At 41.4% G+C, this 12,622-nt stretch overlaps 1 protein-coding gene across 7 annotated transcripts in view; it reads right to left on the bottom strand.

Moving 5' to 3' along the window:
- Positions 1-12,622, bottom strand: part of fndc3a (fibronectin type III domain containing 3A) — a 240,054-nt gene that overhangs the window by 106,758 nt on the left and 120,674 nt on the right. The window contains exon 1 of one of the 7 annotated variants that reach the window (XM_072260775.1): positions 3,206-3,239. The exons of the other annotated variants lie outside the window; for them this stretch is intronic. Within the exon in view, the coding sequence (XP_072116876.1) occupies positions 3,206-3,212 (7 nt within the window). The 5' untranslated portion in view covers positions 3,213-3,239. Of the gene's footprint in view, positions 1-3,205; positions 3,240-12,622 lie in introns of those variants that run through there. 7 annotated transcript variants of the gene reach the window in all.

The raw sequence follows: 12,622 nt of genomic DNA on the forward strand, positions 1-12,622 counted from the left end.
CGGCACCTAATTAGTTAGCATGTTTATTTCAGCTTTTTTCTTAAAGATGTACTGTGTGCCTCCCAGCTACCGCTGCATTCTCCGCAGATCGGTACAGTATCTGTCCGGGGCCCGGGGGTTGCGGTGGTGGGACACTGGGGTGTCATCTCATCATTGATCAGGGCAGGCAGGTCATCTTCTCCTATGACTGCCCGCCTCGATGTCGAAGGTCGAGGTTCGTCGTCTGCTGTGGCTGATGTGGAAGGCTTGCTTGACAGCTTAGCTTTGCGCATTTTTAGATCATACAGTTCTTTGTAAGCACTCAAACCATCCTGTAAATATGCCCTAAATCGACGTACCCTTTCAAAATTAAAGTCGTACTTTATCATTGCAGTGAAAATCTCACGCAGTTGCTTCACATTCAGTTCCTGGACAACTTCACTTTCGCTATTGCATTCAGTTTTAATTGTTATCCTTTGCTCTTGCAATTGCATCAGCTCTTCATCTATCAGCTCTTGGTCATGGGATGCCAAAACCTCTTCAACATCATCTTTGACAGCTTCCACAAGCCAAACTCACTTTGTCCTTACTTCGTTCACCACGATTGAAACACTTAATTATGTCTAGTTTTATGCTAAGTATAACACCCTTACGAGCTCTTTTAGGCTGTTCCGATACCTTAGAATTCATCTTGCAAATGGCTGCTCACAGGCACGTGCTTAAGCAATGCCGGAGAGAATGCCGTTCTGAATCCGGGGGAGAAGCAGCTGCTCAGGGCACGCGCTGCCTTTTATCGTGCGCTGATTTTTTTCGTAACAGTGAAAACACCTTCTGCTAGCGAAAACAGGTAACTAATGTAGGTCTTTTGTAACAGTGAGGTTTCGTAAAGCGAACATTCGAAAAACAGGGGACACCTGTACAAAGAAACAAATCCAGAACATTTCTTTCAGGCATCTCAGGAAAGTTTGATGTCAAAGGATTAATGAAACGTTGAATTTGAAGATATCTAAAGAAATGAGTATTAGGTAGATTAAACTTTACAGACAGTTGTTGAAAAGTTGCAAAGCGATTATCTGTGAGAAGATCTTCAAAGCACCTAATACCCTTTCTATGCTAGTGTGAAATGTTGAATCCCGCATAGAAGGTAGGAAAAGATGATTGTGTGAAATAGGGCTAGAGAGAGAAAAACTATGAAGACCATTAAATTTCTAAATGACAATAAATGAGGACTGAGCGTCCTCATAATCTAAAAATTTTCTGAACTGAGCCCATATTCTTAAAGTATGTTTAATAAGAGGACTAACAATAAGTCTAGGTAAATGACAAGGAAGTGCGGAACCGAGAAGTGCAGAAATTGAAAGATCCTTAGTAGAGTTCAACTTTATGCCACCCATTTTGGGCAGTCAGATTTATTATGGAAGAAAGACTAAAAAATAAGACAACAAATATTGGCTGGCCAATAATATAAACGAAAATTAGGCAAGGCCATACCACCTTACTTTTTAGATTTTTGAAGATGAGCTTTATTAAGTCTAGGGCGTTTTCCCTGCCATAGATAAGACGAAATAATAGAATCTAATCCATGGAAAAAAGCTTTAGAAATAAAAATTGGCAGAGACTGAAATAAATACAAAAATTTAGGAAGGACATACATTTTATTAACATTAATATGACCTATAAGAGATATAGACAAGGGTGACCACTGTGTCAAACTTTAATTTGAAATGATTTGAAAATGTTGCTGATTATTACTGGGTCAAATTTCTACAACTCTTTACCAGGCACCATTGTGAAAGAATTTTCCAAAACAAATATAATGCTGTTCAAGGCACTAGTTCATCAATATCACCAGCTCTAATGCCTTTACAATGCCCTGACCTTGTCAATAACTGCTACATTCCATGTGAGAAAGAAAAGGGATTCAAAGTCAAAGTGTACTTTTAAGTAGTTGTTCACAGTTCCATTAGCCAAATTATTCAAAGCAAAATCTGATAAAGAGAAAATTAGATAAATTTCCAATTAATCTGTTTGGTGGGATTGAAAATAGAAAATAGAATTTGATTAAGAAACTCTTCTTAGTGCTATGAGATCCTATGTCCACTTAAAATGGCTGTTGAAGTTTGGTTTAAAAGCACATCTAAAATGCAGCAACCAGCAACCTTTCCAGCAAGTTGAAGTATGAGGTCAGTTGTATTCAATCAAAGAGTAAGATTTCAGTTTAAGAAGAGTGTGGAAAAATTATACTATTTTCCATTTTCTTTTCTACGGTGAGATATATCACTGCAACCTTAATACAAATAATCCAGAACTGTTGATATTTGGTCATGGTAGCAGATTTTCTTGACTACTGGATACTATTCTGATGAACTCCCACATACTTTTATTTGACATTTTTAAACATGTTACACAGTAACACGATAGATTGCTCAGTGAATCTGGTAAAAGTAGAGGGAGTGGAAAATATACAAACACTCTAGACCACATTACGTTCTAATCCATGGTGTTTCAAACTCCAATCCTGGCTCTTACAGAGCTGGCCCATGGTCTGGACCCCAGTCCTAGTCACACATGTCACATACACTCTAAGTCTCTGGCTCACATTCTGGACTAATAGGTAAATGAGATGCTGGATTACTAGAATTGTACTACATTAATTTGAACTACATTACAAAGAAGCATTAAGAAACTGCTCTGATTTAATCATATGAACAGGAATTCTAATCAAATAAATTAGCTGTGTCTTCTTTTGTTTCCCAAAAGACACTGCTTGTCCCTTTAAAAGTTAATGCTACACCAATGAACCTTTCTGACAAATGCCTAGAACCAATAGCAGCTTACTATGTTGCATAATTTTACAAACAAGAACATCAACCTTTGACTCCACAAATAATGCTTGACCCACAAAGTTCTCCCAGAACTTATTTTTTGCTCCAGATTCCAGCACCTGCAGTCTCTTACGTCTCTACACTGCAAAACTGTTTTACTTTTCTGTCAGACAAGCCAATATTTTCAAACCAGATACGTTCTGATACATCAGCTCGTAATAAAAAGAACCTCTGGGGTTGTACGTGATATTTCATCTAGAAAAACTGGTAAACTAGCTACTCCAGTACAACTTGGTAAACCACAATAAGTTGGATTCTGTGCTGTACATGCTGTTATTATTTTTGTTTAAATTCTCCACCCTATAAATAATCATAATAGGTATTTTTTATAAAGGTCTTACCATCCATTTTTGTAATTCCACTGTAAATAAACTCAGGAAGTACAGCACCAATGAGTAATGATTACATACGTAAGCAGTTCTCCATTTTAATGACTTGGCAGCATTTTATTGGACTGTCAGCTTGCTCATCTGCTGCCTTCTGTCAAACCTCCACAGGTCACCTAATTACTGCTGCACTTCCTTTTAATATAAAACTTCAGGTATATTGCTGATATCATTGTTTTTAAGAAAATAAAACCAAATAAACAAGATAGTCAATACACTAGTATTAAAATATAAATTCTGACTTATAATAAAGACAAAATGCTTGTAGTCGGACAAAGGAATCCGACATGTGAATTTGATACCTGAATCTGCAATATTTCCAGTGAATGCTGATCACCTGCCAGTGTTAGAAAGATTAATGCTGAGTATGTGAAACTTAGGAATTTCTGGTTAAATCACTAAAAATTACAGCCTGATGTTCAACACAGGTGAATAGTTTTAGCTTTGGATGATGTACATAAAATTAGAGAGAATTAGGGTGTAATGCATTTGAATCTTAATATGGAATGTATGACACACGAGGAAATCTGCAGATGCTGGAATTTCAAGCAACACACATAAAAGTTGCTGGTGAATGCAGCAGGCCAGGCAGCATCTCTAGGAAGAGGTACAGTCGATGTTTCAGGCCGAGACCCTTCATCAGGACTAACTGAAAGAAGAGCTAGTAAGAGATTTGAAAGTGGGAGGGGGAAGGGAAAATAAGAAATGATAGGAGAAAACAGGAAGGGGAGGGATGGAGCCAAGAGCTGGACAGGTGATTGGCAAAAGGGATTTGAGCGGATCATGGGACGGCAGGCCTAGGGAGAAAAAAAGGGGGGGGGAGCTCAGAGGATGGGCAAGGGGTATAGTCAGAGGGACAGAGGGAGAAAAAGGAGAGAGAGAAAAAGAGTGTGTGTATATAAATAAATAACAGATGGGGTACGAGGGGGAGGTGGGGCATTAGTGGAAGTTTGAGAAGTCAATGTTCATGCTATCAGGTTGGGGGCTACCCAGATGGAATATAAGGTGTTGTTCCTCCAACCTGAGTGTGGCTTCATCTTTACAGTAGAGGAGGCCGCCTCTTACTAGCTCTTTTTTCAGTTAGTCCTGACGAAGGGTCTTGGCCCGAAACTTCCACTGTACCTCTTCCTAGAGATGCTGCCTGGCCTGTTGCGTTCACCAGCAACTCTTATGTGTGTTGCATGGAATGTATGATCTTGTTAGTTACAAAAAAGCAGCTTTAAATTTGATTAAACTGAAATAATCCAAATATATAGATTCAGACTAAACTGTACCTAAGTCTCTAAGTGATCGGGCAGAATTTGAGCCAGTTGGTATGCAAATAGATGCACTGTGTAGTGTGACTTAAGAAGGGTTGACAGATGATACGGCAAAATTGCAGTCAGTGGGATGGGCAGAAGTGTGTCTTTAAACTACACAGAAGGTTCAACACTCTGGAAAAGTGAGGATGAAGTAAAAGGGAAGGGCAGTGCAGGAGAGGTTACAAAAGACTTCAGAATAAATTAAAAAAAAACAAATAGTTTAGAAAAAGATAAGAATTTGACTTCCGATAACATGGGGGCAAAATTGAAAAGGGTGATGAATATAGGCCTGAAAGTGTTATATTTGAATATATGCAATGTATGGAATAAGGTAGATGATATTATAGTGCAATTAGAGATTTGCAGGTATGACATGTGGGCATCACTGAGTCATCGCTGAAAGGAGGTAATAGTTTAACATCCAAGGATACACACTGTATCGAAAGAAAAGGCAGGTAGAGGGGTGGAGTGGCTCTGTCGGTAAGAAATGAAATAGGATCAGAAGGTATAGAATCTCTGTGTGAAGAGTTAAGAAACTGGAAGGTTAAAACGAAGGGATGATGGGAATAATAAGTGGGCCTCCGAAAAGTAGCCAGGATGTGGAGTACAAATTACAATGGGAGGTACAAAAGGCATTTAAAAACAACAATGCTATGATAGTATACTGGGAAACTCAGGTTAGTGCTGGATCCAAAGTAAAGGAATCTGCAGAATGCATACAAGATAGATTTTTAGAGAAGCTTGCAGTTGAGCCTACTAGGGAAAAAGCAATTCTGCATTGAGTGTTGTATAATGAACCAGATTTACTTAGGGAGCTTAGGGTGAATGAATCTTTAGGAGACAGTGATCATAATATGATAGAATTCACCCTGCAGTTTGGGAAGGAGAAGATAAAATGGGATATATTGTTATTCAACATCATTATGTGCTGTGTTGTATGACTTAGGTGATCACGGTCTTGGCAAATATTTCTTCAGAAGTGGTTTGCCATTGCTTTCTTCTGGGCAGTGTCTTTACAAGGCAGGTGACCCCAGCCATTATCAATAATCTTCACAGCCTGTCTGCCTGGAATCAACGATCGCATAACCAGCTGCTCAAACGATCATCCACCACCTGCCACCGGGATGCTATATAGGTACTAAACTTTGCCCAAGGGTGACCTGCAGGCTAGTAGAGAAAGAGGGAGTGCCTAACACCTCCTCTTGTGGAGATGTATCTCCAGCCTGCCACCCAGTCGAGTAAAGGGAACGACAGCGACATGAGAGGAACTGGACAAAGTTGACTGGAATGCAACAATGGCTGGGGTTACTGGGATCAATTCAGAAGGCGCATGATAGATACATCCCAAAGGAGAAGAAGAGGTATTCTAAAGGGAGGATGAGGCAACAAGGAAAGTCGCTGACAAGGGAAGTCAAAAACAGCACACAAACAAAAGAGAGAACATAAAATATAGCAAAAAATAGCAGGAAGCTTTCTCAGATATATAACGTAAAAGTCAGGTGAGAGTGGATATTGGGCCACTGTAAAATGCTGATCGAGAGGTAGTAATTGGAGACAAGGAAACAATTAACAAACTTAATAAGCATATTGCATCAGTCTTCACTGTAGGAGACACCAGCAGAATGCCAGAAATTCAAGGGTGTCAGGGGATAGAAGTGAGTGTAGTTGCTATTACTAAAGACAAGGTGCTTGGGAAGCTGAAAGGTCTGAAGGTAGATAAGTCATCTAGACCAGATGGAGTATACCTGAAGGTTCTGAAAGAGGTAGCAGAAGAGATTGTGGAGGCACTAGTAGTTCTTTCAAGAATCATTAGATCCTGGAATAGTTCCGGAAGACTGGTAAATTGTAAAAGTCACTCCACTCTTTAAAAAGGAAGGGAGGAAGAACAAAGGAAATTATTCTGATATGTCTGTCCACGGCCTCCTCTATTGTAAAGATGAAGCCACACTCAGGTTGGAGGAACAACACCTTATATTCCGTCTGGGTAGCCTCCAACCTGATGGCATGAACATTGACTTCTCAAACTTCCGCTAATGCCCCACCTCCCCCTCGTACCACATCTGTTATTTATTTATATACACATTCTTTTTCTCTCTCTCCTTTTTCTCCCTCTGTCCCTCTCCCTATACCCCTTCCCCATCCTCTTGGTTTTCCCCCCTCCCCCTTCTCTTTCTCCCTGGGTCTCCCGTCCCATGATCCTCTCATATTCCTTTTGCCAATCAACTGTCCAGTTCTTGGCTCCATCCCTCCCCCCCTCCTGTCTTCTCCTATCATTTTGGATCTCCCCCCCAACCCACTTTCAAATCTCTTACTAGCTCTTCTTTCAGTTAGTCCTGACGAAGGGTCTCAGCCCGAAATGTCGACTGTACCTCTTTCTAGAGATGCTGCCTGGCCTGCTGCGTTCTCCAGCAACTTTGATGTGTGTTGTATAGTCCAGTTAGCCTGACTTCAATGATTGAGAAGATGTTGGAGTCCATTATTAATGATGAGGCTTTGGGGTACTAGGAGGCATGAGATATATAGTAGGTCAAAGTCAGCATGGTTTCTTTAAGGGGAAATCTTGACAGACAAATTTTTTTGAGGAAATAACAGGCAGGATAGAAAAAGCAAAGTCAGTGGATATTGTTTACTTGGAATTTCAGAAGGCCTGTGATAAGGTGCTTTACATGAGGCTGCTAAACAAGATAACAGCCCATGGTATTACAGGAAAGATGAATAGTGGTGTTCTGCAGGGATCAATGTTGGGACCACTTCTGTTCATGTTATACACTATGTCAACAATTTGGATGACACAATTGATGGCTCTTTGGCCAAGTTTGTGGATGATACCAATATGAGTGGAGGGACAGACAGTGTTGAGGGACAGATAGTGTTGAGGAAGCAAGGAGTCTGTAAAAGGACAGATAGATTAGGAGAACTGGCAAGGAAGTGACACATGGAATATAGTGCAGAGAAGTGTATGGTCTTGCAATTTGGTAAAGTCGTAGATTTGCTAAGGGTCAACTTGCTGTTTGAGTCGGTTGTACGGAAGACAAGTGCAATGTTAACATTTCATTTCTAGTGGACCAGAATATACAAGCAAGAATGTAATACTGAAGCTTTATAAGGCATTGGTCAGGCTGCATTCAGAGTATTTTGAGCAGTTTTGGGCCCCTCATCTTGATAAATCCAGTGGAGGTTCACAAGAATGGTCCCAGGAATAAAAGGGTTAATGTTTGAAGACTGTTTGATGGCTGTGGGCCTGTATTCACTGGAATTTAGATGAATGAGGGGCAATTTATTTGAAACCTATCTAACATTGAAAGCCCTAGAGTGGATATGGAGAGGATGTTTTCTATAGTGGGGTGGGGGCCAGGACCAGAGGGCACAGTCTCAGAATAGAATGACATCCCTTTAGAAAGGACATCAGGAGGAATTTCTTTAACCAGAGGGTGGTGCATCTGTGGAATTCATTGACCAAGTCATTGGGTATCACTAACCTCAACAATCATGAAGTGCTATGATGATGATGATGTTTACTCAGGCCTGAGAGGCCAGCGTCAGGCATTTTCATGCTTTACAAGGCACGGATTGGAAGGATGTGTGGGGCGCCACTCCTTGCACTGGTAACCAATTGTATAAAATCTTAACTTCTGGGCCAGCTGGTGGCGTAACGACATCAGTGCCGGACCCGGGAGCGGAGGTTCCCAAGTTCGAAAATAGTCGGGTCCGCCCCCAAGTACACTTTCCATCCGTACCGGGTTGAGTGTCGAGTACACAACTCGACCTCATAAAACAAAGGGAAAATACTGCGAAAAAATGTCTGTGTGAGGAGTGGTGCACCACACAGTCTCTCTCTCTCGCTCCGCGCCTTGTAAAAAAGCACGGACGCACACATGGGCACGCAGATGCACACACACAGGCACACGCCCAAAAAAATTCTTAACTTCCATTGAACCCATTCCTAACCACTCACCTACCACTCAAACTGGTGCACTGATGATGTCATAGGCTCTGCTCTCCACTGCACCCTGTCCTACTTCAAAAATGATGCCTCAAATGTCAGGAAGTTGTTCATTGATAAAGGATAGATAAAGGGGATGCAGTGGATGTTGTATATTTGGACTTTCAGAAGACCTTTGACAAGGTGCCACACATGAGGCTGCTTACCAAGATAAGAGTCCATGGTATTACAGGAAAGTTACTGGCATGGTTAGAGCATTGCCTGATTAATAGGAGGCAGCAAGTGGGAATAAAAGGATCCTTTTCTGGTTGGCTGTCAGTGACAAGTGGTGTTCCTTAAGGGTTGGTGTTGGGACCACTTCTTTTTATGCTGTATATCAATGATCTAGATGATGGAATATATGGGTTTGTTGCCAAGTTTGCAATGACACAAAAATTAGTGGAGGGGCAAGTAGTGTTGAGGAAGGACTTAGACAGATTAGGAGAATGGACAAGAAAGTGGCAAATGAAATACAATGTTGGAAATGTATGGTCATGCACTTCGGTAGAAGAAATAAATATGCAGACTATTTTCTAAACTGCGAGAAAATGCAAAAATCTGAGATGCAAAGGGATTTGGGGGTCCTTGTGCCGAACACCCTAAAGGTTGATTCGGTGATGACAAAGGCAAATGCAATGTTAGCATTCATTTCAAGAGGTCTAGAATACAAGAGCAGGGATGTGATGCTGAGGCTTTATAAGGCACTGGTGAGACCTCACCTTGAGTACTGTGAACAGTTTTGGGCTCCTTATCAAAGAAAAGATGTGCAGGCATTGGAGAGGATTCAGAGGAGGTTCACAAGGATGATTCCAGGAAAGAAAGGGTTATCGTACGAGGAATGTTTGAGGACTCTGGGCTTGTACTCACCGGAATTTAGAAGGATGGGGGGGGGGGGGGGGGCATCTCATTGAAATCTTTCAAATGTGGAAAGGCCTAGATGGAGTAGATGTGGAAAGGATGTTTCCTGTGGTGGAGGAGTCTAGGACAAGAAGGCACAGCCTCAGGATAAAGGGGCTTCCATTTAAAACAGAGACACGGAGAAATTTCTTTAGCGAGAGGGAGGTGAATTGGTGGAATTTGTTACCACAGGTAGCTGTGGAGGCCAGGTTGTTGGGCATATTTAAGGCGTAGATTGATAGGTTCTTTATGGGCATCAAAGATTACGGAGAGAAGGTCAGGGAATGGGGCTGAGGAGGGGATAAAAGGATCAGCCACGATCGAATGGTGGAACAGACTCAATGAGCCAAATGCTGCTCCTATGTCTTATGGTTTTATGAATCTCAGCTTGGTGTTTAATACAATGATTTCTCGGAGGCTGGTGGGTAAACTGTCCTCATGGGACTCAACACCTATCTTGATAACTGGATCTTTGACTTGTTGATGGAATGCCCCCAGTAAGTCCAAATTGGCAACAACATCTCAAGCCTCTTCACACTGAACACCGGTGGGTTTTGTGTTCAGCCCACTGCTGATAATACTGACTGATCCAACTCAAACTGCAATATCAAGTTTGGTGCTGGTCTCATCAGCAACAATGGTGAGTTGGCATACAAAGAGAAGTTAGAGGGGCTTGTCAGACGATGTGAGAATAACAACATGAGTCTCAATATAGACAAGACAAAAGAGATGATTGTGGACTTCAGAAATGCGCAGGTTAACCACTCTCCATAGCATGTCAATGGCTCTGCTGTGGACAGAATGAAGAACACAAAGTTCCTGTACGTGCACATAACGGATGATCTAAACTGGACCTACAAAACCTCCTCAGTCCAGAAGGCACAACAGCATCTACACTTTCTGAGGAAATTAAGGCATGCAAGGCTCTCCGCTCCATTCAAACAACTTTCTCCAGGAGCGCCATCATGTGTTCTGTCTGTCTGCATCATTATCATATGGAAGCAGCAAGGCGTTGTATCACAAGACCACACAGGGGATAGTACAAACTGCCGGGAGGATCACTGGGGCCTCCTTCCCCATATTTTGACACTTATCAGAAGCGTTGCAGTCAAAGGGCCTGAAACATTGTTGAGGACCCCCACCACCCATCCTACAACCTGTTTGACCTACTACCATCAAGGAGGAGATACAGGAGCATCAGGACTAGAACTGCCAAATTAGGTAACAGCTCCTATCCCCAAATTGTAAGACTAATGAATACCCTGCCACCACCAAGATCTTGTTACTAGGACAGTGAGCTGCTTACTGTTCCGCTTACCTGTGCAGCACACTTCACATGCATTTTTAATTATATTTTATTGATTTATTTGTAGTAATATAATGCTTTATGTTCTGTGTGTAATATACGTATTGTGGGTGTACCGTGTTCCAGAGGAACAATGTTTCATTTGGTGGGATATTATCTACAGTTAGATGACAGTAAACTGCTTGAACTTGAACCTGTATATTTAAAGCAGAAGTTGATAGACTCTTGTTTAGTAAGAGCATCAAAAGTTACAGGGAGACAGCAGCTTGAGAGGAATAATAAATCAGGCATGTTGGAATAATCCAGCAGATTCAATGGGCTGAATAGCCTGAGTCAGCTCCTCTGGTCTTTTGACCTTTATATTTACTTTTTAATGCAGACTGCAATGCAGCACAGACTGATGAACATTCACAATAAGCCATTACCAACATGAAAGTCACATTGATGACGCACTGGTGACTTATTTACAATATCTTAAAGGGACTTTGTCTTGTTGATTCTCCTGTTTACCACAATGACATCGACGGTATGTACATAGAGAATACGATGACGAAGATGGAAAATGACAGAAATGGAAAATAAAACCATCTCAATGTACGATCAAAATCCTGAGTTTGCTATCCAGACCTAATTTGCCTGGTTCACGACATCCTTCAATATCACACAAACAACAGGAATTCTGCAGATGCTGGAAATTCAAGCAACACACATAAAAGTTGCTGGTGAACGCAGCAGGCCAGGCAGCAACTCTAGGAAGAGGTGCAGTCGACGTTTCAGGCCGAGACCCTTCGTCAGGACTAACTGAAGGAAGAGTAAGGGATTTGAAAGTTGGAGGGGGAGGGGGAGATCCAAAATGATAGGAGAAGACAGGAGGGGGAGAAATGGAGCCAGGAGCTGGACAGGTGATAGGCAAAAGGGATACGAGAGGATCATGGGACAGGAAGTCCGGGAAGAAAGACAGGGGGGAGGGATATCACACTGCTGCTTTTCTAACTTCCTTATAAAATTCACTCAACCCAATGGATATACACTCCGTAGCCACTTTATTAGGTACAGGAGTAGATCCTGGTGTGGTATTCTGCTGCTATAGCCCATCCACTTCAAGGTTCAACATATTGTGCATTCAGAAATTCTCTTCTGCATAACACTGTTACAACACATTGTTATTTAGTTACTATTGCCTTCCTGTCAGCTTGAACCAGTCTGACTGCTCTCCTCTGACCTCTCTTATTAACAAGGCATCTACTGCCACAGAACTGCCACACACTGTATGTTTTTTTTTGTTTTTCACACCATTCCGTAAATTCTAGAGAATATTGTGCATGAAAATCCTAGGAAATGAGCAGTTTCTGAGCTACTCAAACTATTCTGTCTGACACCAATAATCATTCCACGTCAAAGTCACTTAGATCACATTTCTTCCCCAATCTGATGTTTGGACTGAACAACAACGGAAACTCTTGACCAAATATGTATGCTTTTTTGCACTGAGTTGCTGATTGGCTGACTAGATATTTGCATTAATCAGGAAGTGTACATGCGTACCTAATAAAGTGGCCACTGAGTGCATATTCAATGTTTGCTGAACTGATCACCTTGTCCCCCTAAACAATTACAGTACATTACATATCACAATGTATTCATTTAGTCTTCCTTAAATACAATGTCTATGAAAAGTTCACCTCCCCTTGGAAGTTTTTGTGTTTTGTTTTGCAACATTGAATCACAGTGGATTTAATTTGGCTTCTTTGACACTGATCAACTGAAAAAGATTCTTTTATGTCAAAGTGAAAACAGATCTCTATGAAGTGATCTCAATTTATTACAAATATGTCTGTCTGTCTGTCTAGGTACCGTATCCGATGCCGACGTTAGTGACCATGGTT

This window comes from Mobula birostris, chromosome 6 (assembly GCF_030028105.1).
Source record: "Mobula birostris isolate sMobBir1 chromosome 6, sMobBir1.hap1, whole genome shotgun sequence".
NCBI lineage: Eukaryota > Metazoa > Chordata > Chondrichthyes > Myliobatiformes > Myliobatidae > Mobula > Mobula birostris.